Source organism: Barbus barbus (genome assembly GCF_936440315.1).
Source record: "Barbus barbus genome assembly, chromosome: 11".
NCBI classification, from domain to species: Eukaryota; Metazoa; Chordata; class Actinopteri; order Cypriniformes; family Cyprinidae; genus Barbus; species Barbus barbus.
In genome coordinates, this window is record NC_136739.1 from 32,956,286 (window position 1) to 32,981,586 (window position 25,301).

At 34.1% G+C, this 25,301-nt stretch overlaps 1 protein-coding gene across 1 annotated transcript in view; it reads left to right on the plus strand.

Moving 5' to 3' along the window:
* The window catches only part of edar (ectodysplasin A receptor), a gene marked incomplete at both ends in the record, with an annotated part of 32,864 nt that extends 9,142 nt beyond the window's left edge, over positions 1-23,722 (plus strand). Inside the window, 9 exons of the mRNA XM_079429236.1 lie at positions 8,205-8,386; positions 11,934-12,019; positions 16,531-16,614; positions 17,066-17,191; positions 17,736-17,810; positions 18,893-18,965; positions 21,587-21,785; positions 22,690-22,750; positions 23,382-23,722. Of these exons, the coding sequence (XP_079285362.1) occupies positions 8,205-8,386; positions 11,934-12,019; positions 16,531-16,614; positions 17,066-17,191; positions 17,736-17,810; positions 18,893-18,965; positions 21,587-21,785; positions 22,690-22,750; positions 23,382-23,722 (1,227 nt within the window). The remainder of the gene's footprint in view (positions 1-8,204; positions 8,387-11,933; positions 12,020-16,530; positions 16,615-17,065; positions 17,192-17,735; positions 17,811-18,892; positions 18,966-21,586; positions 21,786-22,689; positions 22,751-23,381) is intronic.
* Between the last annotated feature and the right edge of the window lie 1,579 nt (positions 23,723-25,301).

A 25,301-nucleotide genomic window follows, 5' to 3' on the forward strand; every position in this document is an offset into this window, starting at 1 on the left:
AAATAGAAAAATATTTGTCTGAAATACAACTATTTGAAAATCTGGAATCTGAGGGTGAAAAAAAATCTAAATATTGAGAAAATCTCCTTTAAAGTTGTTCAAATGAAGTTCTTAGCAATGCATATTACTAATCAAAAATGAAGTTTTGATATATTTACAGTAGGAAATTTACAAAATATCGTCATGGAACATGATCTTAATATCCTAATGATTTTTGTCATAAAAGAGAAATGTATAATTTTGATCCATACAATGTATTGTTGGCTATTGCTGCAAATATACCTGTGTTACTCATGACTGCTTTTGTGCTGCAGGGACACATATGTTAAATCAGATGATATCAGAAGACTTGAGAGTCATATAACTACTCTTATAATACTTCACTTGAGCTGCTTTTCAAGCAGTTTGTACTGTATGATGCGCGATAGAGATAAAGGTGACTGCACTTTAATGCTGCTTTGTTACCGTCATGTTGTTCTCTATGAACTGTTGTTGTGTGGAGAAGAGGTGCATGTAGGTTGTTCAGAAATTCAAAACTATCAGCATACGGGTTTGGAAGGACATGAGAGAGTCAGTAATGACAGTGTTTTACTGTGAGCGGCTCCTTTAAGAGCTGATGGTCTTTCTCTGGACCACCCAGAGAGCAGCGGCATCAGAAGACTTCAGAAGATCTGGAGACGAGAGACAGAGAGACAGGTCTAACCGAACCCTTAAAGAGAGACGGCTCTGTGATTTTTTTTTTTTTTTTGCTTGTTTTAAGCAAAAGCAAACAAAATTTAGATCATTTTTATTTAGAAAACAAAATCTTAAGTCATTTTACTTATAAAGTAAATGCAACCTGATTCAAGAATGTTTAGATATTTATACTAGAGAGATTTAAACAAGACAAAAATACTACGTAAGAAAATCATTTTTTTTGCAGTGTGCAGTGTTCAAATATCTAGACATCCTTAAATCAAGATACATTAACTTGGAGCAAAATGACCAAATATTAACATTTTGTTGCTTAAAACAAGAACAAATATCTGTCAGTGGGGTCAGAAACGTAATCTTGTTTTCCTTTGATTTATGATCATTTTTCTGACCCCACTGGCAGATCATTTTCTTGTGTTAAGCAAGACACATCTGCTATTTTAATAACATTTTCAGAAACAAGACTTAATATCTTAAGTCATTTTGCTTCTCAAGTTAATATTTCTTAATTCAAGAAGTTTTAGATATTTGTACTATAAAATAAGACAAAAATGCAAATTAAGAAAATCATTTTTTGCAGTGTGTTAGAACTCATTAAACAGCGCTGTGTTCTTAAACTTCAAAAATATATTTTCATAAATAAAATAAATATTATTGTAATACATTTACAAGAAAATACTGTTTCAGTTTTTCTATTTCAAGTAATAGATTGAATTAAACATGAAAATCTGAAATAGTATTTTCTTGTAACCCAAATGTTTAAAAACAAATTAGTGAAAGATGTGATATGAGTTTATTGCCATAAAATCTCCTTTTTCCCCACATTTATTAATATTTTTATTAATATTCAAAGACTGAGGATTATTATAGTTAACAAAAACTAAAACCAGAGCTAAATCAGTATTTCAGAAGTAAATTACACAGCAAAAATGATTGACACATTTACTGGAGAAGCAAAATTACTTAATATCTTATGTCTTGTTTTTGAAAAATGCATCAGAATGAAGTGAGTTTTTGCATAAAACAAAAGCAAATATCTGTCAGTGGCCTCAGAAAAATCCACTTAATTCAAAACAAACAAGATCATTTTTCTAAACTCATTGGCAGGTAATTGTTCTTGTTTTAAGCAAAAACTCCCTTCATTTGACTTAATTTCAACAAATATTATATTAAGTAATTTTGCAACTGCAGTAAATTTATCTTAATTCAAGAATAGATATTTGTTCTGGAAAACAAGACAAAAGTACTGAGGAAGAGCACTTGAGATGAATTCCAGCAAAAATAGGCACCATTTGCAAAGAAAACAACTATTACGGAAATAAGAGTCATTTTTGCATAATTATACCTCAGAGATTGTTTGGAGTGGCTGTGAAAATGACCAGTAAAATGATGCTGCTTTATATTTGAGTGGTTCTCAGTTCTGCTGGAGTTAACGATGCCTTCAGCCTGTAATTTAAATGAGCTGTGATCTAAATCAAGCTCTCTTTCATTTGATGCTTCTCGAACGCAAACACACGCAGGTATGTGCTGTTTCTGAAGCATGCAACACTCGTGAAGAGTTACGTATTATCTGCTGTGAAGCGACATATATGTGACACGAAAGCAGTCATCAGTAGCACAGGTATATCTGTAGCAATAGACAACAATACATTGTATGGATCAAAATTATACATTTCTCTTTTATGACAAAAATCATTAGGATATTAAGATCATGTTCCATGAAGATATTTAGTACATTTCCTACCATAAATATATCAAAACTTCATTTTTGATTAGTAATATGCATTGCTAAGAACTTCATTTGAACAACTTTAAAGGAGATTTTCTCAATATTTAGATTTTTTTGCACCCTCAGATTCCAGATTTTCTAATAGTTGTATCTCAGACAAATATTGTCCGATCATAACAAACCATACATCAATGGAAAGATCATTTATTCAGCTTCAGATGATGAATACATCTCAGTTTCAAAAAATGTGTCCTTATGACTGGTTTTGTGCTCCAGGGTCACACATATGCAATTAACGTCAAGCACAAACCTGCGCAAACATTTGGATTCGTCCCGAATGAAATCTGTATGTGAGCTCTGGTTTATTTCAGAAACACTGAATTTAAAATAAATTTGTTTATAAGAAATGGTGTTTATGATGAATGCCACTATAATTTATACTTGTATTTATCATTCCGGTTCTGTTTTATAATGTTCAATTTAAAGGATTTGTTGAGGAGTGAAATACTAAAATACGTTTTTATAGTCAAGCCAAGTCACATTTATTTCTGTAGCACTTTATACAATACAGATTGATTTAAAGCGGAATCACAGCGATAAACAGGAAAATAACAGTGCTAATGTAGTGACATTTATGAATTATGAAATGAACTCAATTTCAGCTGTAAGGCAGCTCTACAGAAGACAATAGAGTCATTATTCAGATTAATCAGCATACAAATCAATTATATTACTGATTATTAAATATCTTTGAAACATTTGTAAATTGTTCATTTAATTTACTTTGAACTTTTATTTTTTCACATTTAAAAAAAAAACTTTTTATTTATCATACACTGTCATAATGGTGAGATAAAACTCAGAACACAATGTGTTTTTGTTCTCTCAAAAATGTTTTTTTTTTTTTTTTACATTTTAATTTCAATTATTACCATTATTTCTGAATGCAATAACCAAATTGGGACTTATACATCAGTGCAACTTTTTTTTCTCAAAAAAAATGTTTTTTTTGACCCAGTGTGACCTATTTTGCATTATTGTTGTTTTTACTTTTTATTATTTACATTGCTTCTGAATGCAATAGCAAAGTGACTTATAACAATTATTTATTGTTACATTTATAACAATAAATAATTGTGAGATTAAAAACTCAGAATTCTGACTTTTTCTCACAATTCTGAGTTACATCTCGCAATTCACCACAAAAATGATAATTGTAACTTTTTATCTCACAATTCATGACTTCTCACACAATTCTTAGAATATATTCTGCAATTCAAATGTATTTTCTCTCAAAAATGCAATTTTGACCTGATGTGACTTTTTACTTTTTTCTTGACTTTTTTTCACATTATTTCTGAATGCAATAACAAAATGTGACTTATACACTGATGCAACTTTTTTCTCTGTCAAAAATGCCATTTTGACCTGTTGCAACTTATTTCCCATTTTTTCCCCATTTTATTAAAACTTTTTAGAAATGTTTACATTACTTCTGCAAGTCAATATTTCAGTTTTTTGACTTATTTTCTGGAAAATATGGTACTGAAAAAAAGCATTTATGACAGAAAAAGGCCTTGAAAAGCTGCTTTCCTGAACAAACCAATAACGCTGGTGCTCAGGGGCTAAAGATGATCTTGATTCAATAGAAGCAGATAAAAGACGTTTGAGCTTAAAAACATGTTTTACTTCCCATGAAGCGAGCGAGCGTGTGTCTGTGTGTGTGTGTGTGTGCTTCAGTATTGAAATGCATGTTGGGGGTGAATGTCAGAACGGAGAAGGACTTCTCAATAAGTTTTAAATCAGAGCAGATGGCGAGTACCAACATCTCAATCTCTTTTATCTCCGCTCAAGACTCCCAAACCAACACCGGAGGCCAAAAGAACAAAGCACTGCACCTCTGCCCACCAAAGACGCATCATCATCGCCTCATTACGCTAATTAAGAGCTCAGCGCTCGACAGCATTCAGAAATGACAAGAAAATAATAGTAAATCTGAAACGGCCCCGGGAGACGTTCTGACAAAGCCTTTCATGTTGTGAGCGCTTTAACATCCGAATCAGTGAGAATTTGAAGCACATTTGAGAGTTTTTCTGTGGAAGAGTTGTTGTGGATAGTGAAGGGAAAGCATGCTCAGATGTTATTCCTGGGATGTGGATTATGCGCCGCTGCTGGGATGTTTCTTCATGACGTGTTTCTCATTAAGCGTGTTTCTGCGGATGGTTCTGGCAGCTTTCTAAACTCCAGCAGCTGCTGCTTCATCGCTTGCTTCATATTTGAGGATTAAAAACAACTGGATGTTCAGTGCTGTGATTCATTTCTGATCGGTTAAAGATGAGGTCTGCAGATCTGTACAGCACCAGAGGTGTAAAAAGTACTCAAACATTTTACTCAAGTGAAAGTAAAGATACTCGGTGAAAATTTTACTCAATTAAAAGTACAAGTATCTGGCCAAAAACATACTTGAGTAAAAGTAAAAAAGACTGTTTTTATTTGTATTTTTTAAAGTCAGAATTGCGAGATATAAAGACTTTTTCTCACAGTTCAAAGTTTGCATCTTGCAATTCTGTTTTTTCCTTGCAGTTTTGCAAGTTTATATCTCACAATACTGACTTTTCTTATTGGAATTCCGTGTTTATATCTTTCAATTCTGAGTTTATATTCCTCCTAATCAGAAAAGTCTGAATTGTGAGATACAAAGTCGGAATGAAATTTTATTTTATTTTTTTATAAACAAAAAAACAGAAAATCAGAATTACGAGATGTGAAGTCTCGTTTATCTCTGTGAAGTTGTTTGGAATCAGTCTGAATTGTTGAAGTACCAGTGTTGGGGAAGGTTACTTTTAAAAGTAATGCATTACAATATTGTGTTACTCCATAAAAATGTTAAAAACTGCATTACTTAGTTACTTTTTATGCATTGTTACATTTGCGTTACTTTTTGTTACCTGAGTTGGGCTTGCTTATTTGTTTCTTAATAAATATCCCAAAAGTGATATTTTTGGCAACTATAAAGACTCTTTTACACCGAAAGTGAAATGAATAATCCTCAAACTGAAGGAAGTACTTCTGCACCAATTTCTCTCAACATGGCAACACAAGAGCTGTCAGTCAATAAATGGGAAACAAAGTAACTCGCATTACATATTTGAAAAAGTAACTCAGATACTTTGTTGTAAATTAAAAAATATTGCATGACTTTACTAGTTACTTGAAGAATTCATCTGATTACATAAATCACGCTGCTTGTAATCAGTGTTGGGGGTAATGCATTACAAGTAATGCGAGTTACGTAATCAGATTACTTTAAGTAACTTGCAAAGTAACACATTACTTTTTAATTTAGAAAGAAATATCTGAGTTACTTTTTCAAATGCATAACTCCAGTTCCTGTGTTTGTGATGTATTGAGTGACAGCTCTGGTGTTGAGAGAAATCAGGAGTAAGTGCAGAGTGTTGTGTGTGAACAAGATCTTACTGTAGTTCTAGACTAAATATCTACATGATCTTACTGTAGTTCTAGACTAAATATCTACATGATCTTACTGTAGTTCTAGACTAAATATCTACATGATCTTACTGTAGTTCTAGACTAAATATCATCATGATCTTACTGTAGTTCTAGACTAAATATCATCATGATCTTACTGTAGTTCTAGACTAAATATCTACATGATCTTACTGTAGTTCTAGACTAAATATCATCATGATCTTACTGTAGTTCTAGACTAAATATCATCATGATCTTACTGTAGTTCTAGACTAAATATCTACATGATCTTACTGTAGTTCTAGACTAAATATCAACATGATCTTACTGTAGTTCTAGACTAAATATCAACATGATCTTACTGTAGTTCTAGACTAAATATCAACATGATCTTACTGTAGTTCTAGACTAAATATCATCATGATCTTACTGTAGTTCTAGACTAAATATCTACATGATCTTACTGTAGTTCTAGACTAAATATCTTCATGATCTTACTGTAGTTCTAGACTAAATATCTACATGATCTTACTGTAGTTCTAGACTAAATATCTACATGATCTTACTGTAGTTCTAGACTAAATATCAACATGATCTTACTGTAGTTCTAGACTAAATATCAACATGATCTTACTGTAGTTCCAGACTAAATATCATCATGATCTTACTGTAGTTCTAGACTAAATATCTACATGATCTTACTGTAGATCTAGACTAAATATCTACATGATCTTACTGTAGATCCAGACTAAATATCTACATGATCTTACTGTAGTTCTAGACTAAATATCTACATGATCTTACTGTAGTTCTAGACTAAATATCAACATGATCTTACTGTAGTTCTAGACTAAATATCTACATGATCTTACTGTAGTTCTAGACTAAATATCAACATGATCTTACTGTAGTTCTAGACTAAATATCAACATGATCTTACTGTAGTTCCAGACTAAATATCATCATGATCTTACTGTAGTTCCAGACTAAATATCTACATGATCTTACTGTAGATCTAGACTAAATATCTACATGATCTTACTGTAGATCCAGACTAAATATCTACATGATCTTACTGTAGTTCTAGACTAAATATCTACATGATCTTACTGTAGTTCTAGACTAAATATCAACATGATCTTACTGTAGTTCTAGACTAAATATCTACATGATCTTACTGTAGTTCTAGACTAAATATCTACATGATCTTACTGTAGTTCTAGACTAAATATCTACATGATCTTACTGTAGTTCTAGACTAAATATCTACATGATCTTACTGTAGTTCTAGACTAAATATCTACATGATCTTACTGTAGTTCTAGACTAAATATCTACATGATCTTACTGTAGTTCTAGACTAAATATCAACATGATCTTACTGTAGATCTAGACTAAATATCAACATGATCTTAATGTAGTTCTAGACTAAATATCTACATGATCTTACTGTAGTTCTAGACTACATATCAACATGATCTTACTGTAGTTCTAGACTAAATATCTACATGATCTTACTGTAGTTCTAGACTAAATATCAACATGATCTTACTGTAGTTCTAGACTAAATATCTACATGATCTTACTGTAGTTCTAGACTAAATATCAACATGTATTTACTCATCTCACCTGCACTAAAACACATTCAGTGTTCCTCACAATCAATAAAAACAGTTAAATACAAACTCAGAATATTATACAAACCTGCAATAATTAAATATGTTAAATAAGACAAATATAATTTATGTATTTAATCCCATTTTATTAACCAACGTCTTTGCTGCTGACCTTCGATGATCCAATTCAACCGTACTAATAATCAAAAATGACAAAAAAAAAATAACTTTAGTTATTTCTGATTAGTGTTGAACTTTCTTCTCCTGTGTCATATTCTTCATGTGATTAGTTTGAGCAGCGCCCTCTACTGTACAGACCTGAATCTACATTTCCTTCAGTCTGATCCGGATTCACTTCACTTTTGGTGTGAAAGAGCTTTTATATTTATAAAAGAAGAACTTTTTATATTAAAAACAAACAAGCAAGGCCTGCCCAGACTTAAAAAGTAACTTAAAATTAACGTAACGCATTACTTTCCATAAAAAGTAACTAAGTAACATAATAAAGTTAGTTTTTTAGGGAGTAACACAATATTGTAATGCATTCCTTTCAAAAGTAACTTTCCCCAACACTGCTTGTAAGGCATTACCCCCAACACTGATAAGTGCTGTAGAAATGAAGGAGACTTGACTTGTAGATGGAGTGTTAAGGGATCTCTGTACCGTGTGTTTTTCAGAACTGTGGTTATGGCACTAAAGATGACGACTACACCTGCATCGCCTGTCCAGCCGGGAAATTCTCCAAAGGCAAATACGAGATCTGCCGTCGCCACAAAGACTGCGACTCGCTGTACCGCGCCACCGTCCTGACGCAGGGGACTCTGGAGAGCGACGCAGAGTGCGGACCGTGTTTACCAGGGTAAGAAAACACTGATCACAACCTACACAAATCACAGCAAGAGCTGAGAGTTTAATCCACTCCTAAATAATGTTTTCTGACTGGAGCTTCGGCTTTTATGAGATTTTAAAGGAACATTTACTCTCCCTCGTGTTGGTGTGACTGACCCAGACTAACCTAACCATCTCTAACCCATAGCACTCCAACTACACACAGTTTAGAGCTAGACAAAAATGGTTTGAGAAAGCCTAACCAGAAAGTTTGTGTCAATGTCTCATTTCTCAAATAGGTAATTAGTTAAAAGGCATTATAATTAGTGCTATCAAATGATTAATCACAATTAATCACATCCAAAATAAAAGTTTTTGTTTCCATAATATATGTGTGTGTACGTATTGTGTGTATATTTATTATGTATATATAAATACACACACATGCATGTATATATATTTCAGAAAAAGATGTTATTTTAATATATTACATATATTTATTTATAATATAAATTATATGAATATAAATATAGATATGTAAATATATGTAAATAGTTTCAAAATATATACTGTATGTGTGCGTATCTATATATGTGACCCTGGAGCACAAAATCTGTCATATTTAGATTTTTTTGCACCCTGATTCCAGATTTCCAAATAGTTTTATATCGGCCAAATATTGTCCTATCCTAACAGACCATACATCAATCGAAAGATTATTTATTCAGCTTTCAGATGATGTGTAAATCTCAATTTCGAAATATTTACCCTTATGACTGGTTTTGTGCTCTGGGGTCACATATACAGTGCCCTCCATAAGTATTGGTGGAACAGTAAAGAGAAAATTGCTCTGTTGGCTGTGGAGTCAAGACATTTACAAATATGATTAAAAGATGAATATGAGACAAAACTACAGAATGTCACATTTTATTATTGGGTGATTCAACACGTATATGTTTTACCAAATAAAAAGAACAGCACTTTTTATGAAACAACAAAAACTTTTTTGGCAGCAAACCCACCAGATGAGTTTAGTACAGACAGGGATAAAAAGTACCCCATGTACACGGTTAAATATACTGCTGTATTTTTGATGTTGTGGGCCTGTTTTTCTGCCAGAGGTCCTGAACATCTTGTTCAGATGCAAGGCATCATGGATTCCATCAAATACCAACAGATAAAAAAATCTTAACCTGACTAACTCTGTTAGAAATCTTCTAATGGGCCGTGTTTGGACCTTCCACCAGGACAATAATCCAAAACAAACATCAGAATAAACAAAAATGAATCTTCTGCTGGCCATTCCAGTCCTCTGACCTGAACCCTGTAGAAAATGAGTGAGGTGAACTGAAGAGAAGAAGCTGTGAATCTGAAGGATCTGGAGTGATTCTGGATGAAGGAATGGTCTCTGATCTCTTATCAGGTGTTCTCTAACCTCATCAGGTATTATAGCAGAAATCTCAGAGCTGTTATCTTGGGAAAAAGACGTTGCAATAATTGGGTGCCAATAATTGTGGCCAACATGAACTAGAGAAAGCATTTATTTCACAATGAGATTTTTCCCCCACTTTCAATTGTTTTACTTCAGTGATAGGTTGGAATTTTGTGAATGTTTTTGAATGAAAGATAAAAAGGATAAACAATGCAGATTTATTTTCACAGCCACCTTTGCTCAAGGGTGTCAATATTAGTGGAGGGCACTGTAAATATACACAGAACACACATATATTATGCAAACAAAAACTTTTATTTTGTATGTGATTAATCGCGATTAATAGTTTGACAGCAGTAATTATAATATTTGCAGATTCCTTGTTACATCTGAAACTGGTTGTTTGTCGTGTGTTTTAATGCATTATACTTTCTAAATGTGTAACAATGAATGTATAAGTATTATCATTTATTTTAACCATGGTTGCAATTATTTATGAGATCATTTGATGCATTATAATGTGCATTACAAGGCATTAATGATTCATTGCAATACTTTTATAATGCATTATATTTAAAGGCCTCAAGTAAAGTGTTACTGAATTATCACAAAACTTGCATACACTCACACACACAAACACACTCAAATAGACAATAAGGCATGCATACACATGCACACGCACACACACACACTGAAACGCACAAACGCCCAGACACACTCATACACATGTGAAGACACACTCACACACATGCATGCATACATACACAAACACACACACACACACTCACTCATAAATGCATACACACACACGCCGCATGCACACGCTCACACAAACACACACACACACACACACTCAAATGCACAGACACACTCACACACATGCATGCATGCATGCAAACACAAACATACACACACTCACACAAACACACACACACACTCAAATGCACAGGCACACTCACACACATGCATGCATGCATACACACACACGCCGCATGCACACACTCACACAAACATACACACACTCAAATGCACACAAAGGCATTCATACACACACATTTACACTCACACCCACGACGGCTTCTGTTGCCACTTAAAGCAGAAAGTCTGGTTTCAATTGGCCTGAATATAAATATACAAAGTGCAGCTTTTTAGAAGCACATTGAGTGTGTTTAATATACTCTGCCTCAGGAAGTCTCTGCTGTTTCTGTTATGAGGGACGTAAAGTCTGAACGCTGATATTTCCATTGAGATGGCAGCTCATGATGGCTTTGATCAGGCGTGTGTGTGTCGATCTGAATGTGAAGTGTGTGTTCTGTGTTTGAGGGCACCGGTTCGTCTCGACTCACTTCAGTTGAGCAAAAACACTAAACATGCAGCAGATCAATAAACACGATCAGCCAAATGACAATTCAGTTGTGTTGTTTTCTCTTTGCTATCAAATGTTCTTTAATGGAAGCTTGTTTTTGCCTCAGAATTAAAAAAAAGTAATTGTGACCCTCACAATTCAGAGTTTTTTCTCACAATTCTGAGTTTATATCTTGCAATTCAGTTTTTTTGTTGTTGTTTGTTTCTGCCAAGGAACAAAACATTAAAAAGGTCATTGTGGCTTTTTATTGCACAATTGAGTAAAAACACCCTGCAGTCAGTAATGTGCTTTTTTATTTTTACTATTTGTTTCCTTATTATTTATTTCAGTCAGTTTAAAAAATAAATAAATAAAATAATAATAAAAAAAAACAAATAAATATATATATATATATATATATATATATATATATATATATATATATATATATATATATATATATATATATATAATATTTTTTTTATTTTTTATTTTTTTGCAGTCAGTAATGATTTTTTAATACCTTTTTTCCACTAGTATTTGTTTTAGTCCATTTTGAAAAAACATATATATTTTTTTTTTGCAGATTTTTACTTTTATCAAGTATTTCAGTGGTGGCTTTTATGTCTTGAACTTTGGCTTTTTCTTTATGTCAAACATTCTGAATAACTGTTGTGTAGTGTATATAATGTGCTATAAAAATTATTTTGTTTTGTCTAAACATTTAATAATTCTTTCATTCCTTTAGCAGTGATCAGCAGTACGTGTTTTAAGAGTTTGTTTGTGTTTTTTCTGGTTTAGGTACTACATTCTGGAGAACCGTCCGCGTAACATCTATGGCATGGTGTGTCACTCCTGTCAGAACGCTCCTCGAAACATCAAACAGTGTAAGAACATCTCATTTGTGACTCTGGAGCACAAAACCAGTCATAACGGTCCATTTTTTTAAATTAAATCATCTTTCCATTGATGTATGGTTTGTTATGATCGGACAATATTTGTCTGAGATACAACTATTAGAAAATCTGGAATCTGAGGGAGCAAAAAAATCTAAATATTGAGAAAATCTCCTTTAAAGTTGTTCAAATGAAGTTCTTAGCAATGCATATTACTAATCAAAAATGAAGTTTTGATATATTTATGGTAGGAAATTTACTAAATATCTTCATGGAACATGATATTGTTGTCTATTGCTACAGATATACCTGTGTTACTCATGACTGCTCTTGTGCTGCAGGGTGCTCATCTCATCTCCTCTCTCTGCCTCTCTTCGCTTATTTTTATTCAGCGCATTATGAAAATGTGACTAACAAAGTTTTTGTTATTAATATATTTATTTTGTTGGTTAAGTTTCACATTCATAGGTGTAGATTTTCTAACAAAAAAACCCTGTTTTACAGTGTTTTATAAAGAGTTGGAAATGACTTTAGTACTATTCAACTAATAGAAAGGCATCTTCAAATTCTTTGAATAATGTAAAGTTCATGCATGTCTATGATTTTCTTTTCTCTTCTTTTCTTTTCTCCTTTGTTACCCTGGATTTATAATGTCTGTTGTATTGTTCTGTATCTGTTGTTTAAAGCATCATAATAATAAAAAAAAAATTGCATAATTTTGCATAATGCATAATTGCATAAAAATGCATAAAACACAATTACGTTAAACGCTTCCATTCCCGTTCCGGAGGCCCACACACAGTTTAGCCCAGAATACAGATTGACTAAACCAAAGCGAACCAAACCCAAAGCCGGATCCGGATCTGAGCGCAGGGTTCCAGTGATGAAACGAGCAGCAGGTCATCAATAACGCGTCTGGACTCCATCAGCCATCAGTGCATGAAGCTTTCTCAGATTTATTTTCCTTCTCTTGGCCTGGCTCTGGTGTTTGGCAGATCGTTCATAACACACTGGAGTCTCTGATTAGCGGCGCATACCTGAAGCGCTGACCGCATGGAAACCAGCAGAGAACTGCGCAAACCTGGGCTTTAATGCGGCGTAATCCGCTAAACTTCACCACAAGCAGCAGCAGCGCCGTAAATAACCACGTCTGCTTTCCCTTCAGGCTTAGAGGTCTTTTTATTTGGGATGAAATGTCTTCGTTTGTGGAAGCGAGGGAAACTAATTAACTCCAGGTTTGACCGAGCGAGCGAGAGCCAAGCTTTTTATTGTTTTGTTTTGCTAATTTCTTTTTTTAAATCTCTGTTTGTCTTCGGCCACGAGATGTTTCTTCAGAAAGAGAGTGGAAACTCTGACGAGAGACCAGCAAACTGCTTCTTACTTGAGCCATTTCAGCAAAACAGACAGATTTCTAGTGAAAATCAAGCTGACCAAGCAGATAAATATTTTTACTCTTAAATCTAAGAGCTGAAACTCTGTTTTGGACTTAACCGGGACACTATTTGGACAATATTTCATTTGCATTTCTTTTCTCTAGTTGCCCATGCTTCCTAATCTAATCTAATCGTCTAATAAACCTAGGATTGTATATCATGAGTATCGTTCACAAACTGATATATAAAATATATATATTATTTTATTTACATATTTTGTATGCCCAGAAATGATTTTAGTTGTGGCTTTTATGTCTTTAATTTAGTCTTTTTCTTTAAGTCAAACATTTTGTTGTGTATATAATGCACTATAAAGATGAACTTTTCCTGCTTGTGTAAATTATTAATTTCTTTACATTATTAGTGACAGATTTCCGATCGGTGGTTGTCCAATAAACCTAACATTATATATTACAAAAATTGTTGGCTTCTTGATGAATTGCTATTATTTTTAGTTTATTTAGATTATTTTATTAGCCATTTTATTTTAAATTTTATTTTATTAAGAATTTTCGAAATTTAATAAAAAATAATAATTAATATTCATTTTTATGTGCATTAAGTTGTGGGTTTTATGTTATCAAGATGAAGTTGATCTTGCCTAAAGCGTCCATAATTGATTTATTTCTCTATATCCGCTTCATATCCGCTCTGAGAACGACGGTTCATTATAAGCCTGGAAGTCTGATGAATTATGAATACTGTTGATGAATTGTTTTGTTCCTCTTCGGATGAGCATCCTGTAAATGAAGGGGTCTTTGTGCTGTGAAACACGTCTGCGCTGGTCAGAGCCGCTTTAATTGTTTTCTATTGTGCGGTGACAGAAATGAAGTAGGTGGGAATTCTATTTAATTAAAAAAGCATAACAAACAGGTCTTTTAAAGCTGCAGATGTGAAAGTATGTGGAGGGAGTGAAGACAAGCTCGCACTCGCCGGGTAATCTGCAGATTATGCTCGCCCGCAGCTCAGCGCAGCTCCGTCTAATAATTAAGAGTTTGGAGGGAATAAAGACATGATTAACTTGCAGGCAACAGGCATGGAAACATGCGTCCAGCGGCGGACCTCACACATGATTTCAGTATCTGTGATCTCAGCAGATGATTTGGCATTAAATGGTTGTGGTAACATCAGATTGATAATGGGTTCTAATGAAGTCAGATGACTGATGGGGTTTGGCAGAGCGATTCGTGTGTTTGACTCTCGCAATGAGAAAGAAATAAGCAAAGACCTCAAACCTATGAGAGCTTTGACAAATGGTGCTGTTCCTGTTGGGCTTAATTGAATCAATACTTCAACTCCAGAGCTGGAAACACTCGCAGATTTGTGTTTTAGTCCATTAAGGCTGTTAGCGTCCCATATTTAATGTTGGGTTGTTATACACTAAATGTCATGCGGCATCAAGTTGCACTCCATCAGAGAACATTCTCACTTCTCAAAGCTGAACAATCAGCAGCTTTTCATCATCTAGAATAACTCGTGTTTGTATTTTCTGGTCATTTTGACCTTGAGAGGGTTTTCTGGGAGTTAATGTAACTGATAGATTACTTACAAACTACTGATTCCAAATTACATTAGTAACCAATCCATTACACATTTTAATTAATATAGCTACTTTTGGCCTTACTCGTTCATCACATTTATTTAAATAGGATAATCTTGTACCATATTGATATAAAAAGAGTAAAAAATATATTCCATTTGTTGTAATTAACAACATGCATTAAACATTACATTAGGTCAAGGTTTTGAAACTGGGCTTCATAAAGGAACTGCAGGGTGTTTTTGAGTTTAATGAAAATCATAAAAACGTCAAATTAAAATAAATCATTTTAAAATCAAATCAAAATAAAACACTTACCAAAAAAATGAAATATTTTATTTATTTACCTGCATGTCATGTGACCAATAACCAACATCAGAGAACCGTGAACATGCAAATATTACTTAATTGTTCATTTATTACCTTAAAACTTCAAGTAAATATATTAGGTGAAATATTCAGATGACTAAAAAAAATAAAAATTAAAAAATTAAAAACTTTAGGAATCCCTGCATTGCAGTAGATGTAAATAAGAAATAATTAATCTGATAAGAAATAATTAATTTGTGCATTACATGTGTAATGTTTAGGAAAACGTAAAAGATGAAAAAGAAGAATTAGAGAGAATCAATAAATTATGATTAATAATTGTGTGAATAATGTGTAATCAATAAAAAAGTAACTGTACTCTGATTATGAGTATTTTAATCTAATTACAATTTGATTACATAATTCATATTACATGTAATCAGTTACTACCCAGCACTGAACTCACTGCAGTCTTATTTTAGTATCATATTGAGATACTATTATAGTTTTTATTCATATTTTAAATTCATTCTTATATTTCCATTTTCATTTTAGTTTAGTTTAAATATAGTTCTTATTAAAAAAAAAATCAAGTTAAACTAAATGAAAAAAAGATATGGCAACTAGCTGAAATAAAATAAATTTAAGGATTTTTAAAAATATATTTTATTTCTGTTTAAGTTTATTTTATTTCATGTTTTTTATGGTTTTAGTTAACTATAATAACCCTGTTGGACTACTAAATTTGCTCACACAGGGTATAACAACTTCTTTCACTTGTTGTGTCCAGGTTAAAAATAACTGGCTTCTTAAATAGCTTGTAAATCTCTCATTATGCGATATTATCACCACATCTTGGATTCAGTCGTTTATGTCCACTTGTTTTCTTTCAGTCAGCACAGGTTTTGTATTTCTTTTTGGATCTGATTGATTGCAGGCCTCATTGATCTGAACTCATTCGGTTTACTTTTTGAGCCAAAATTATGCATAAATAATGCTTTTTTCACTCATAATCGGAGGTGCATGAGCTCAGATCAATGAGACCTATGATTAATAAGTTCCAAAAAGAATCAAAGCCTGTGCTGATTGAAAGAAAACAAGTGGACAAAACGATTGAATCCAAGATTTGGTGATAACTGAGCATAATGAGAGATCTACAAGCGTTCAGCAGATGTACGAGTGACACTATATTGACTGATTTTACTGAATGTTTTTCACAGGCATGCAGTTGACTCCGCCATCATCGGGCCGAGCTCCCAGCGTGTCGTCCAGCAGCACCACCATATTCCCACACGCAGAGAAAGGCAAGAGCACAAAACATCATCTGAAAGCTGATTAAATAAGCACTCCATTGATGTATGGTTTGTTATGATCGGACAATATTTGTCTGAGATACAACTATTAGAAAATCTGGAATCTGAGGGAGCAAAAAAATCTAAATATTGAGAAAATCTCCTTTAAAGTTGTTCAAATGAAGTTCTTAGCAATGCATATTACTTATCAAAAATGAAGTTTTGATATATTTATGGTAGGAAATTTACTAAATATCTTCATGGAACATGATCTTAATATCCTAATGATTTTTGTCATAAAAGAGAAATGTATAATTTTGATCCATACAATGTATTGTTGTCTATTGCTACAGATATACCTGTGTTACTGATGACTGCTTTTGTGCTCCAGGGTCACATATATATATATTATATTTTATATTTACGGTCATTAAGCAACATAGAATCTTTTACTGTGTTCCAGATCCAACAGGACAAGGTCACCTAGCAACGGCCCTCATCATCGCCATGTCAACCATCTTCATCATGGCCATCGCTATAGTGATGATTATTATGTTCTACATCCTGAAGACCAAACCAAGTGGACAAGGTAAGATTGCTAGAACTACATACTCATTATGCGTGTGTGTGTGTGTGCGCGGGTGTGTGTGTGTGTGTGTGTGTGTGTGTGTGTACTGGTTTTGACTGTACTTGTTTTGGACCAAATGTCCTCACGTATATTGTGAAATACTTTGACAACCAAGTAGTGAGACATCTGACTGCTGCTAGATAAAAAATCAGCAAGAAGCTGTTGTTGATGTAAATCTCGTGTTCTGCAGATGTTTGTGTGATGAGTAAGTTTAGGGGTAGGGGTTGGGTTAACCGTTAGCTTATAGAAAATATCATTAACCTGATAGAAAATCAATGGAAGTCTATGCAGTGTCCTCACTAAGGTGTGTGTGTGTGTTCCTCATAACTGATGTGTATGTTCGTCCACAGGGAAGCTCTTCTGACCTTGAGTCCTTCTGCTCTACATTTACTTGAGATCATTCCCATATTTCAAACTCTTTCTTATTGCTCCAGACATTAAATGAATAGCAGTGCTGTGAGTCTAAAACACCGCTTTCTTTCTTTCTGTTTCTTTCTTTTCCCAGCATGCTGCTCTGGACAAATGATAAAAACAGTGGAAGCCCAAACAAACAAGCAGGAGGAGAAGAAGGAGGTTCAAGGTGAGCGAACGGTTGGTTTGACATCTATACGTGTTCAACTGCTTAAGATGACGTGACAGACGGCAGACAGGACAAGGAGAATCTGGAATGTTCCTTCACCCCGCGGCTCTCGCTGACAGCACCGAACGTTCACGCCGTGTCTCTGCAGAACCATCTCATTCCGTCTGGAGAAAAACCCGTCAAAATAGCTTTCACTCACTCTCATTGCAGCTCACTTAGCCATCAATCCGTCAATCAATCACTGTTTTTTAATGAATTCTGTGTATATTAAACATTTATTTTCACTCATCTTAAATCTTGAATGGATTTTTCCATTTAGCTCATTGCAGTGCATTAAAGTGCGTTAAAGACCGAAGCAGAAGAAAAGCAGATGCTTTTATGTTACTGTAAGTCACAACATTAATCCTACTTCAGAGCGGATGAGCAAATATCTACAAAGCTAGACGTCCACGTTTATCCCATTTCCCACAAGATATTCTCAGCTACAGAATACATGAGAAAGGTCCACTCATGCACTCGCAGCTGCAACTGACTTCACACGAGCGTTCACACCATTTATTTAATTTTACACATATCCAACTCATATCTGTTTAGTTCCTGTAGCTCAAATTGTAAATCATGGCACTTGCAACATAAATGCCAATGTCCAATTGCCAGGGAATGCATGGACCGATATAGAAATATATATACCTTGAATGCAATATAAGTCGCTTTGGATAAAAGCATCTGCCAAATGCATTTGTTTGTATTCTAATCAGTAAAAACAGAAACTTGGGTCACACTTTATTTCAATAGTCCACTTTAGACATTCTAACAGTAAGTAACTTTGCAACTACATGTTAACGAAACTTGGATGTATTATTGCATAAACTGTTCAAACTGATGTACAGTGATGAAGAATGCATAATGAATATTCATAATTCATGCATTAAACAGTCATTTTCTATTTTTATTGAAATTACACTGAAAACTATCAACTCTTATGTCCAGAGAAGCTTTTCACAAAAAAAAGTTTCAAATAAAACAATAGCTGATCTGAGATGAATGAGCACGTCACTGATCTTCACACATTGTCTTTCCAGAAAACGTGGTGATCTTTGCAGAAAAGGATGAATTTGATAAGCTCAAGCCTTCATCTCCAAAAACAGCAAAGAGGTGAGTCTTCACTCAAGCTAAACAAACCTTTAACTACTGCAAGACAAGACAAACAGGGTTTAACCAGCACTCGTACAGATGCATCAAACACGTTTCCTCGTCTCATGTGAGACTGAAATAAAACTGCTTTCCTCACACTAGTTAGATGAGGCCTTCCCCTGCTTTACACTCGTTAGTTCTGATTGCTGTGAATAACACACTGTCTCTCTCTGAGGCAAGACACTACAGCTGAATATGGTAAAAAAACAACTAATAGATATCATCATAATTCCCCAGTTGTTTAATTACTTTAAGAATTGCAAACAACTATTTGTATAGTGAGTTTTCTTAAAAGCTATATTTAAATAAGCAAATGAGCCATTATCTAATTAAATATGCACTACATTTCCAGCGCATACTGTAAATCTGATCTTTAGATAAAGCTAGGTTCGAAATTCTTGATTTTGTTGACATATTAGAGTTAAAGGTTTTTCCAGAGGGGACTTTCTCTTTTTATCACTTCATAAACAAAACAAAACAAAAAATACTGAAAACAGACAGAAAAAACAACAACATTTCAGCTTGTTTTTAAGGGGAAAAAATCAGTTGTGTAAATCAGTGAACAATCCCTTCAGTAAAAACCTTCACAATATAAAAAGGAATAAAACTCCATAATTTGGTATATATCAGTGCTGCTTAGGTGGAAAAACAAACTCATTTTGAGAAAAAAGGCCTTATGTGTACTGAAATTTAAATCTATAGACGCAAAATACTAAAGTGCAATAATAAAACCTGGTAGGTGATATAAGCAAACCCATCAGTAAAAGTCTGTAGAATATAGAGAGGAATAAAACTTTATAATTTGGTGTATTTAATTGCTGCTGAGGTGGAGAAACAAACTCTTTAAAGATATGTAAATTAAATCTACAGAAACAAAAAGATAAACTGAAAAAATAAAACAAAGTGAAAGATATGAACAAAACCCTCAGTAAAACAATTCATAATACAGGTAGGAATAAAACTGTAAAATTTGGTGTTTGGAAGTGCTGCTGAAATGTAGAAAAACATTTTAAAAGATATGTTTTGGAACTGAAATCTACAGATGCAAATAGATAACGTGTAAAAAAATCAAACAAGGCAAATGATGTATGAACAAACCCCTCAGTAAAATCTTTCAGAATATAGACATGAATAAAACTGTAAAGTTTGGTGTATGTAAGTGCTGCTGAAATGGAGAAAATCTCTTTAAAGATCTACAGATGCAAATAGATAAAGTGCGATAAAATAAAAACTTAAATGTGGATTGTTTTCTTTCCACTAGTCTGAAGCAACATGTAATGAAAAGTGAAATGGCCCAAAAGCTCAAATTGGCCGACTGATTGCAGTTGGTCAGATATATTCTAGATGAAGTAATATGTAGATAGATTGCATCTGTTTATGATTGTTGTAGACATTTGAAGCGGGAGATTTGACTCATGCCAGAGTATGTGCTAATGCAGATCCAGACCGGCGCAGGTATCGAGTGTCTGAAAACAATGACATTCTGTGCGCGGCTCTGAGCCGTCTTTGTCAACAGGCACTTGTTAGCTCTTCCTGGGAAATTTAACTACGAGCTGAAAACAACATGCTAGTCAGTACATGATTATTATTACTATAAACCACAATAGGCAGAAAAGCAAATGTCTAAATCAGGCTCTTTCATCAAGCAACAGAGTCGTTTCAAACCCTTCATGCAGCTCACAGTGACTATGGCTGGCAAAAGACATTACAATAATGTAATATTTTTCAACATGAACTCTTCCTCAGAAGAAAAAAAAACAATCTGCTCAGTTGTTGAAAGAGTGAATTAAAATAATAAACATTTGTAACACTTTACAAAAAGGTATCATTTGTTAAGATTAGTTAATGCATAATATGAACTAACAAAGATTGCTGTAAAAATACATTGAATTTTGTTAATGTTAGTTAATTAAAAAACAGTTGTTCAATGATTTTAGAAATGTAGTAATAAATGTTGAAATTAACATTAAGATTTTTAAATGATTTTTTGTTTGTTAATTTATATTAACCAATGTTTATCAATTAAACCATTTTTTTGTTGTTTTAGCCTATTTTAAAGCATGTTTTGTCTTATTTTAAATAAGTCATGTTTGAGAAAAGTAAAAATACAATGTGATAAACGTTGCATGACTGAAATATGATTCGCAAGCTACACTCTTAGAAATAAAGGTGCTTCACGATGCCATGGAAGAACCTTTTTGTCTAAATGGTTCCATAAAGAACCTTTAACATCTGAAGAACCTTTCTGTGTCACAAAAGCTTCTTTGTGGCGAAAGAAGGTTCTTCAGATTATAAAAAGGTAAGAAAGAGATTGTTCTTTAAAGAACCTTTGACTGAATGGTTCTTCTATGGCAATGCTGTGAAGAACCTTTTAAGCATCTTTATTTTTAAGTGTACAGCAGTGTGCAGTGCAGGATTCATCCGTTTCTTTTAGACTGTTTGCTATTAGGAGTTGGAGTTGTATTTCATTGATATTTTGACTAGTCATGTTTGAGAACCACTGATTGTGATTGTTTTCTGGCAGAATCACTATAATTCTTTGTGCATGTGCCGTCAAACACTAAACGCTTGCACTGTTGCAGTGAGAACGACGCATCATCTGAGAACGAGCAGCTCTTGAGTCGCAGCATCGACAGTGACGAGGAAGCAGCTCAGGACAAACAGGGAGCCGCTGACCTTTGCCTTCTGTCTCTGGTGCATCTGACGCGGGACAAGACCTGCTCCACCAACACCAACACCATCAGCAACAACAACACCAGCAGCAGCAGCAGAGCCACCGGGGTGAGTACCACACCACATGCATATTAGTCTTTTTTTATGTTTTTGAAAGAAGTCTCTTCTGTTCACCAAGGCTGCATTTACTTGATCAAAAATACTGTAAAAACTGTTAAATATTATTAGAATTTCAAACAGCTGTTTTCTATGTGAATATGTGTTAAACTGTAATTTATTTCTGTGATCAAATCAGCATCATTACTCCAGTCTTCAGTGTCACATGATCTTCAGAAATCATAATAATATACTGATTTACTGATCAACAAACATTTCTGATTATTATCAATGTTGAAAACAGTTGTGCTGCACAATATTTCTGTGATACATTTTATTTTTCAGGATTCACAGATGAATAGAAAGTTCAAAAGAACAGTGTTTATTTGAAATAGAAATCTTTTGTAACATTAGAAATGCCTTTACTGTCACTTTACTGATCAATTTAACGCATCTTTGATGAATAAGTGTTTCTTTTTTTAATCTTACCTACCCCAAACTAGTGTATTACTATTTTGACCAAAATATTGTGCAGCACAACTGAGTTCAACATTGATAATAATCAGAAATGTTTGTTGATCAGTAAATCAGTATATTATTATGATTTCTGAAGATCATGTGACTCTGAAGACTGCAGTAATGATGCTGAAAATACAGCTGCGCATCACAGAAATACATTACAGTTTAACACATATTCACATAGAAAACAGCTGTTTTACATTCTAATAATATTTCACTGTATTTTAAAAGCATAAGGTATATCCCATCACACCTCTAACGTGTAATGTTCTGTTCTTGTTCTTGGAAGTTTTTCAGCAGCGTTACAGTTTCTGCTCCACATCTGATCTTGTTCTGTTGGTTCAGATTGATCTCTGTTGCTTTGTGTGACTCATCCAAACATTTCCTGTTTCTGCAGATTCACAGCAGAAGGAAAAAGATCCTGGATTTGTACACAAAAGCCTGCAGTGTTGCGGAGGGTGAGTTTAACAGTAACCGTGAATTCATGATTATGTCAAGCCTGTAAAACACAGACGACGGCTGCTGTGTTAAAGCTGTAATGAGGAGTGTGTGACAAACAGATCTCCTCCTCACTGCAAACATCACATCATGTGGACTTCACTTAACCTTGTTTGTGAAACCGGGGGTACACTGTAAAAAACAAAAAAAAAAGAATTGAGTCAACTTCAAATAATTTGTTACCCGGCTGCCTTAGTCAACTCAAATAAGTTTAGTCAACATGAAATGTTAAGTTGTACTAAGTGACAACTTCAATATGTGCGTTGACTACACTTAAAATTTTAAGGCAGCCGGGGTAACAAATTATTTTAAGTTGAAACCACTTTTATTTTTTTACAGTGTACCCCCGGTTTCTCAAACAAGGTTAAGTCTGAGCTGTTTCAACTAAAGGAAACTTGCACTGATCTTAAAATACATCAGTGCCTTAGTTTTGTCTCAAAATGCACACCAGTATTGTTTTTTTATGTTTATAAAATCAACTTAAATGTCATAATTGAACTATTGCCTAATACTGGCTTAACCTAAGCCCTGTCTGTGAAACCAGGCCCTAGTTTACTCTGATGATGATGACGATGTTCTTCATCTCTGCAGGTCTGAGTCCGACCGAGCTGCCCTTCGACTGTCTGGAGCGCACCAGCCGCATGCTCAGCGCCACCTACAGCACAGATAAGGCGGTGGTGAAGACGTGGAGGCACCTTGCTGAGAGCTTCGGGCTGAAGCGTGACGAGATCGGAGGCATGACGGACGGCATACAGCTCTTCGACCGCATCAGTACGGCTGGATACAGCATCCCGGACCTGCTGACCCGTCTGGTCCAGATCGAGCGGCTGGACGCCGTCGAGGCCCTCTGCTTCGACATTCTGGGGCCTGAGAACAGCGTCCCTCCATCCAGCCACCATCCCAATCTCACCTCGCGCTGCGCCAGTGTCTGACAGAACCCATCCGCACCAGACCCGGGGCCTGTTTATAAAGTGTTGCTCAGAAATCATCCTAACCCAGGTTAAAAAAATGCTCTATTTCTGTGCACTGATATCAGTGGCGTTCCGTCCATATAAGCTGCGAATGCTCCGCGTACCCAGACCGTCTGAGAGAATGAGTTCACAGGATAATTACAGTTTTTTTCAGCTGATTGCACACATTTTCAAAACTTTGCCTCTTTTTTTTTTTCAAAACTTTCACACAAATCCAAGAATTGCGCACACAAAATGCCTCGCATCTCTTGCAAAATGAAGCACTGCATTCAAAATATCACAAACACATCTCAAAAGGAAACACCTTTGCCCTAATATTAATTCCTGTTAGATTTGTGTGTTGAGAGAATTGTGTGTATTGTTTTGCAAAAAGTGTTTTTGCAAGTGAAAGTGAAATTGAAAACTGAGTCAAAGGCTGAGAATTGTGACCCTGGACCACAAAACCAGTCTCAAGTCGCTATATATGTGTCCCTGCAGCACAAAAGCAGTCATGAGTAACACAGGTATATCTGTAGCAATAGCCAACAATACATTGTATGGATCAAAATTATACATTTCTCTTTTATGACAAAAATCATTAGGATATTAAGATCATGTTCCATGAAGATATTTAGTACATTTCCTACCGTAAATATATCAAAACTTCATTTTTGATTAGTAATATGCATTGCTAAGAACTTCATTTGAACAACTTTAAAGGAGATTTTCTCAATATTTAGATTTTTTTGCTCCCTCAGATTCCAGATTTTCTAATAGTTGTATCTCAGACAAATATTGTCCTATCATAACAAACCATACATCAATGGAAAGATCATTTATACAGCTTTCAGATGATGTGTAAATCTAAAAACTAATATAAACATGATTATAAGTTGATCCCTTGCAATTTGAATTGAAATTGAAATTATTTATTTGAAAAACTGTAAATCTACATCAATTACGGAAGCTTCCATTGAAATTTACTTTGTGTTTGATGCAAAACTAGCTCAACTAAATCAAATAAAAAAACATTGTAACTGTATATTTTCATGCTTTCTCGAGCAAAGCAAATTTGTCCACTGAAAACATCTCATAGACAATGTTGAAGATATAACATGCCTAAGTGGTAAATTAAGTAAGTGTTTATATAAATGTTTACAAAATGTAACAAACATCAGGGAAAAAAAGAGGTATGCTTGTGTCCTTCCCTGACTTTATTGTTGTTTGCAACGTTACTTGGCAGCATTGGTAATATTGTAAAGATATAATTATTTATTATTGGAGTAGTGTCACCCGGGAAGGAGTTTGATCTTAGCACTCTGCATACCTGGTTAAAAAAGCCGCTTGCCACTGCATAATATACTAAAAATGATTACTAAAGAATCATTTTTAGTATATTAAGTACAAAATTGGTGCACGAAAATAGAGCACTTTAAGTACATTATGAAAGTGTACTTTTTTTCTACCTAGGAAATTTGTTCTTCCAATCATCTCTGGAATATGCGTACGTGTGATTCATAGAATGAACGTAGACAGAAAACGCAGATGTGAAATCTATGAA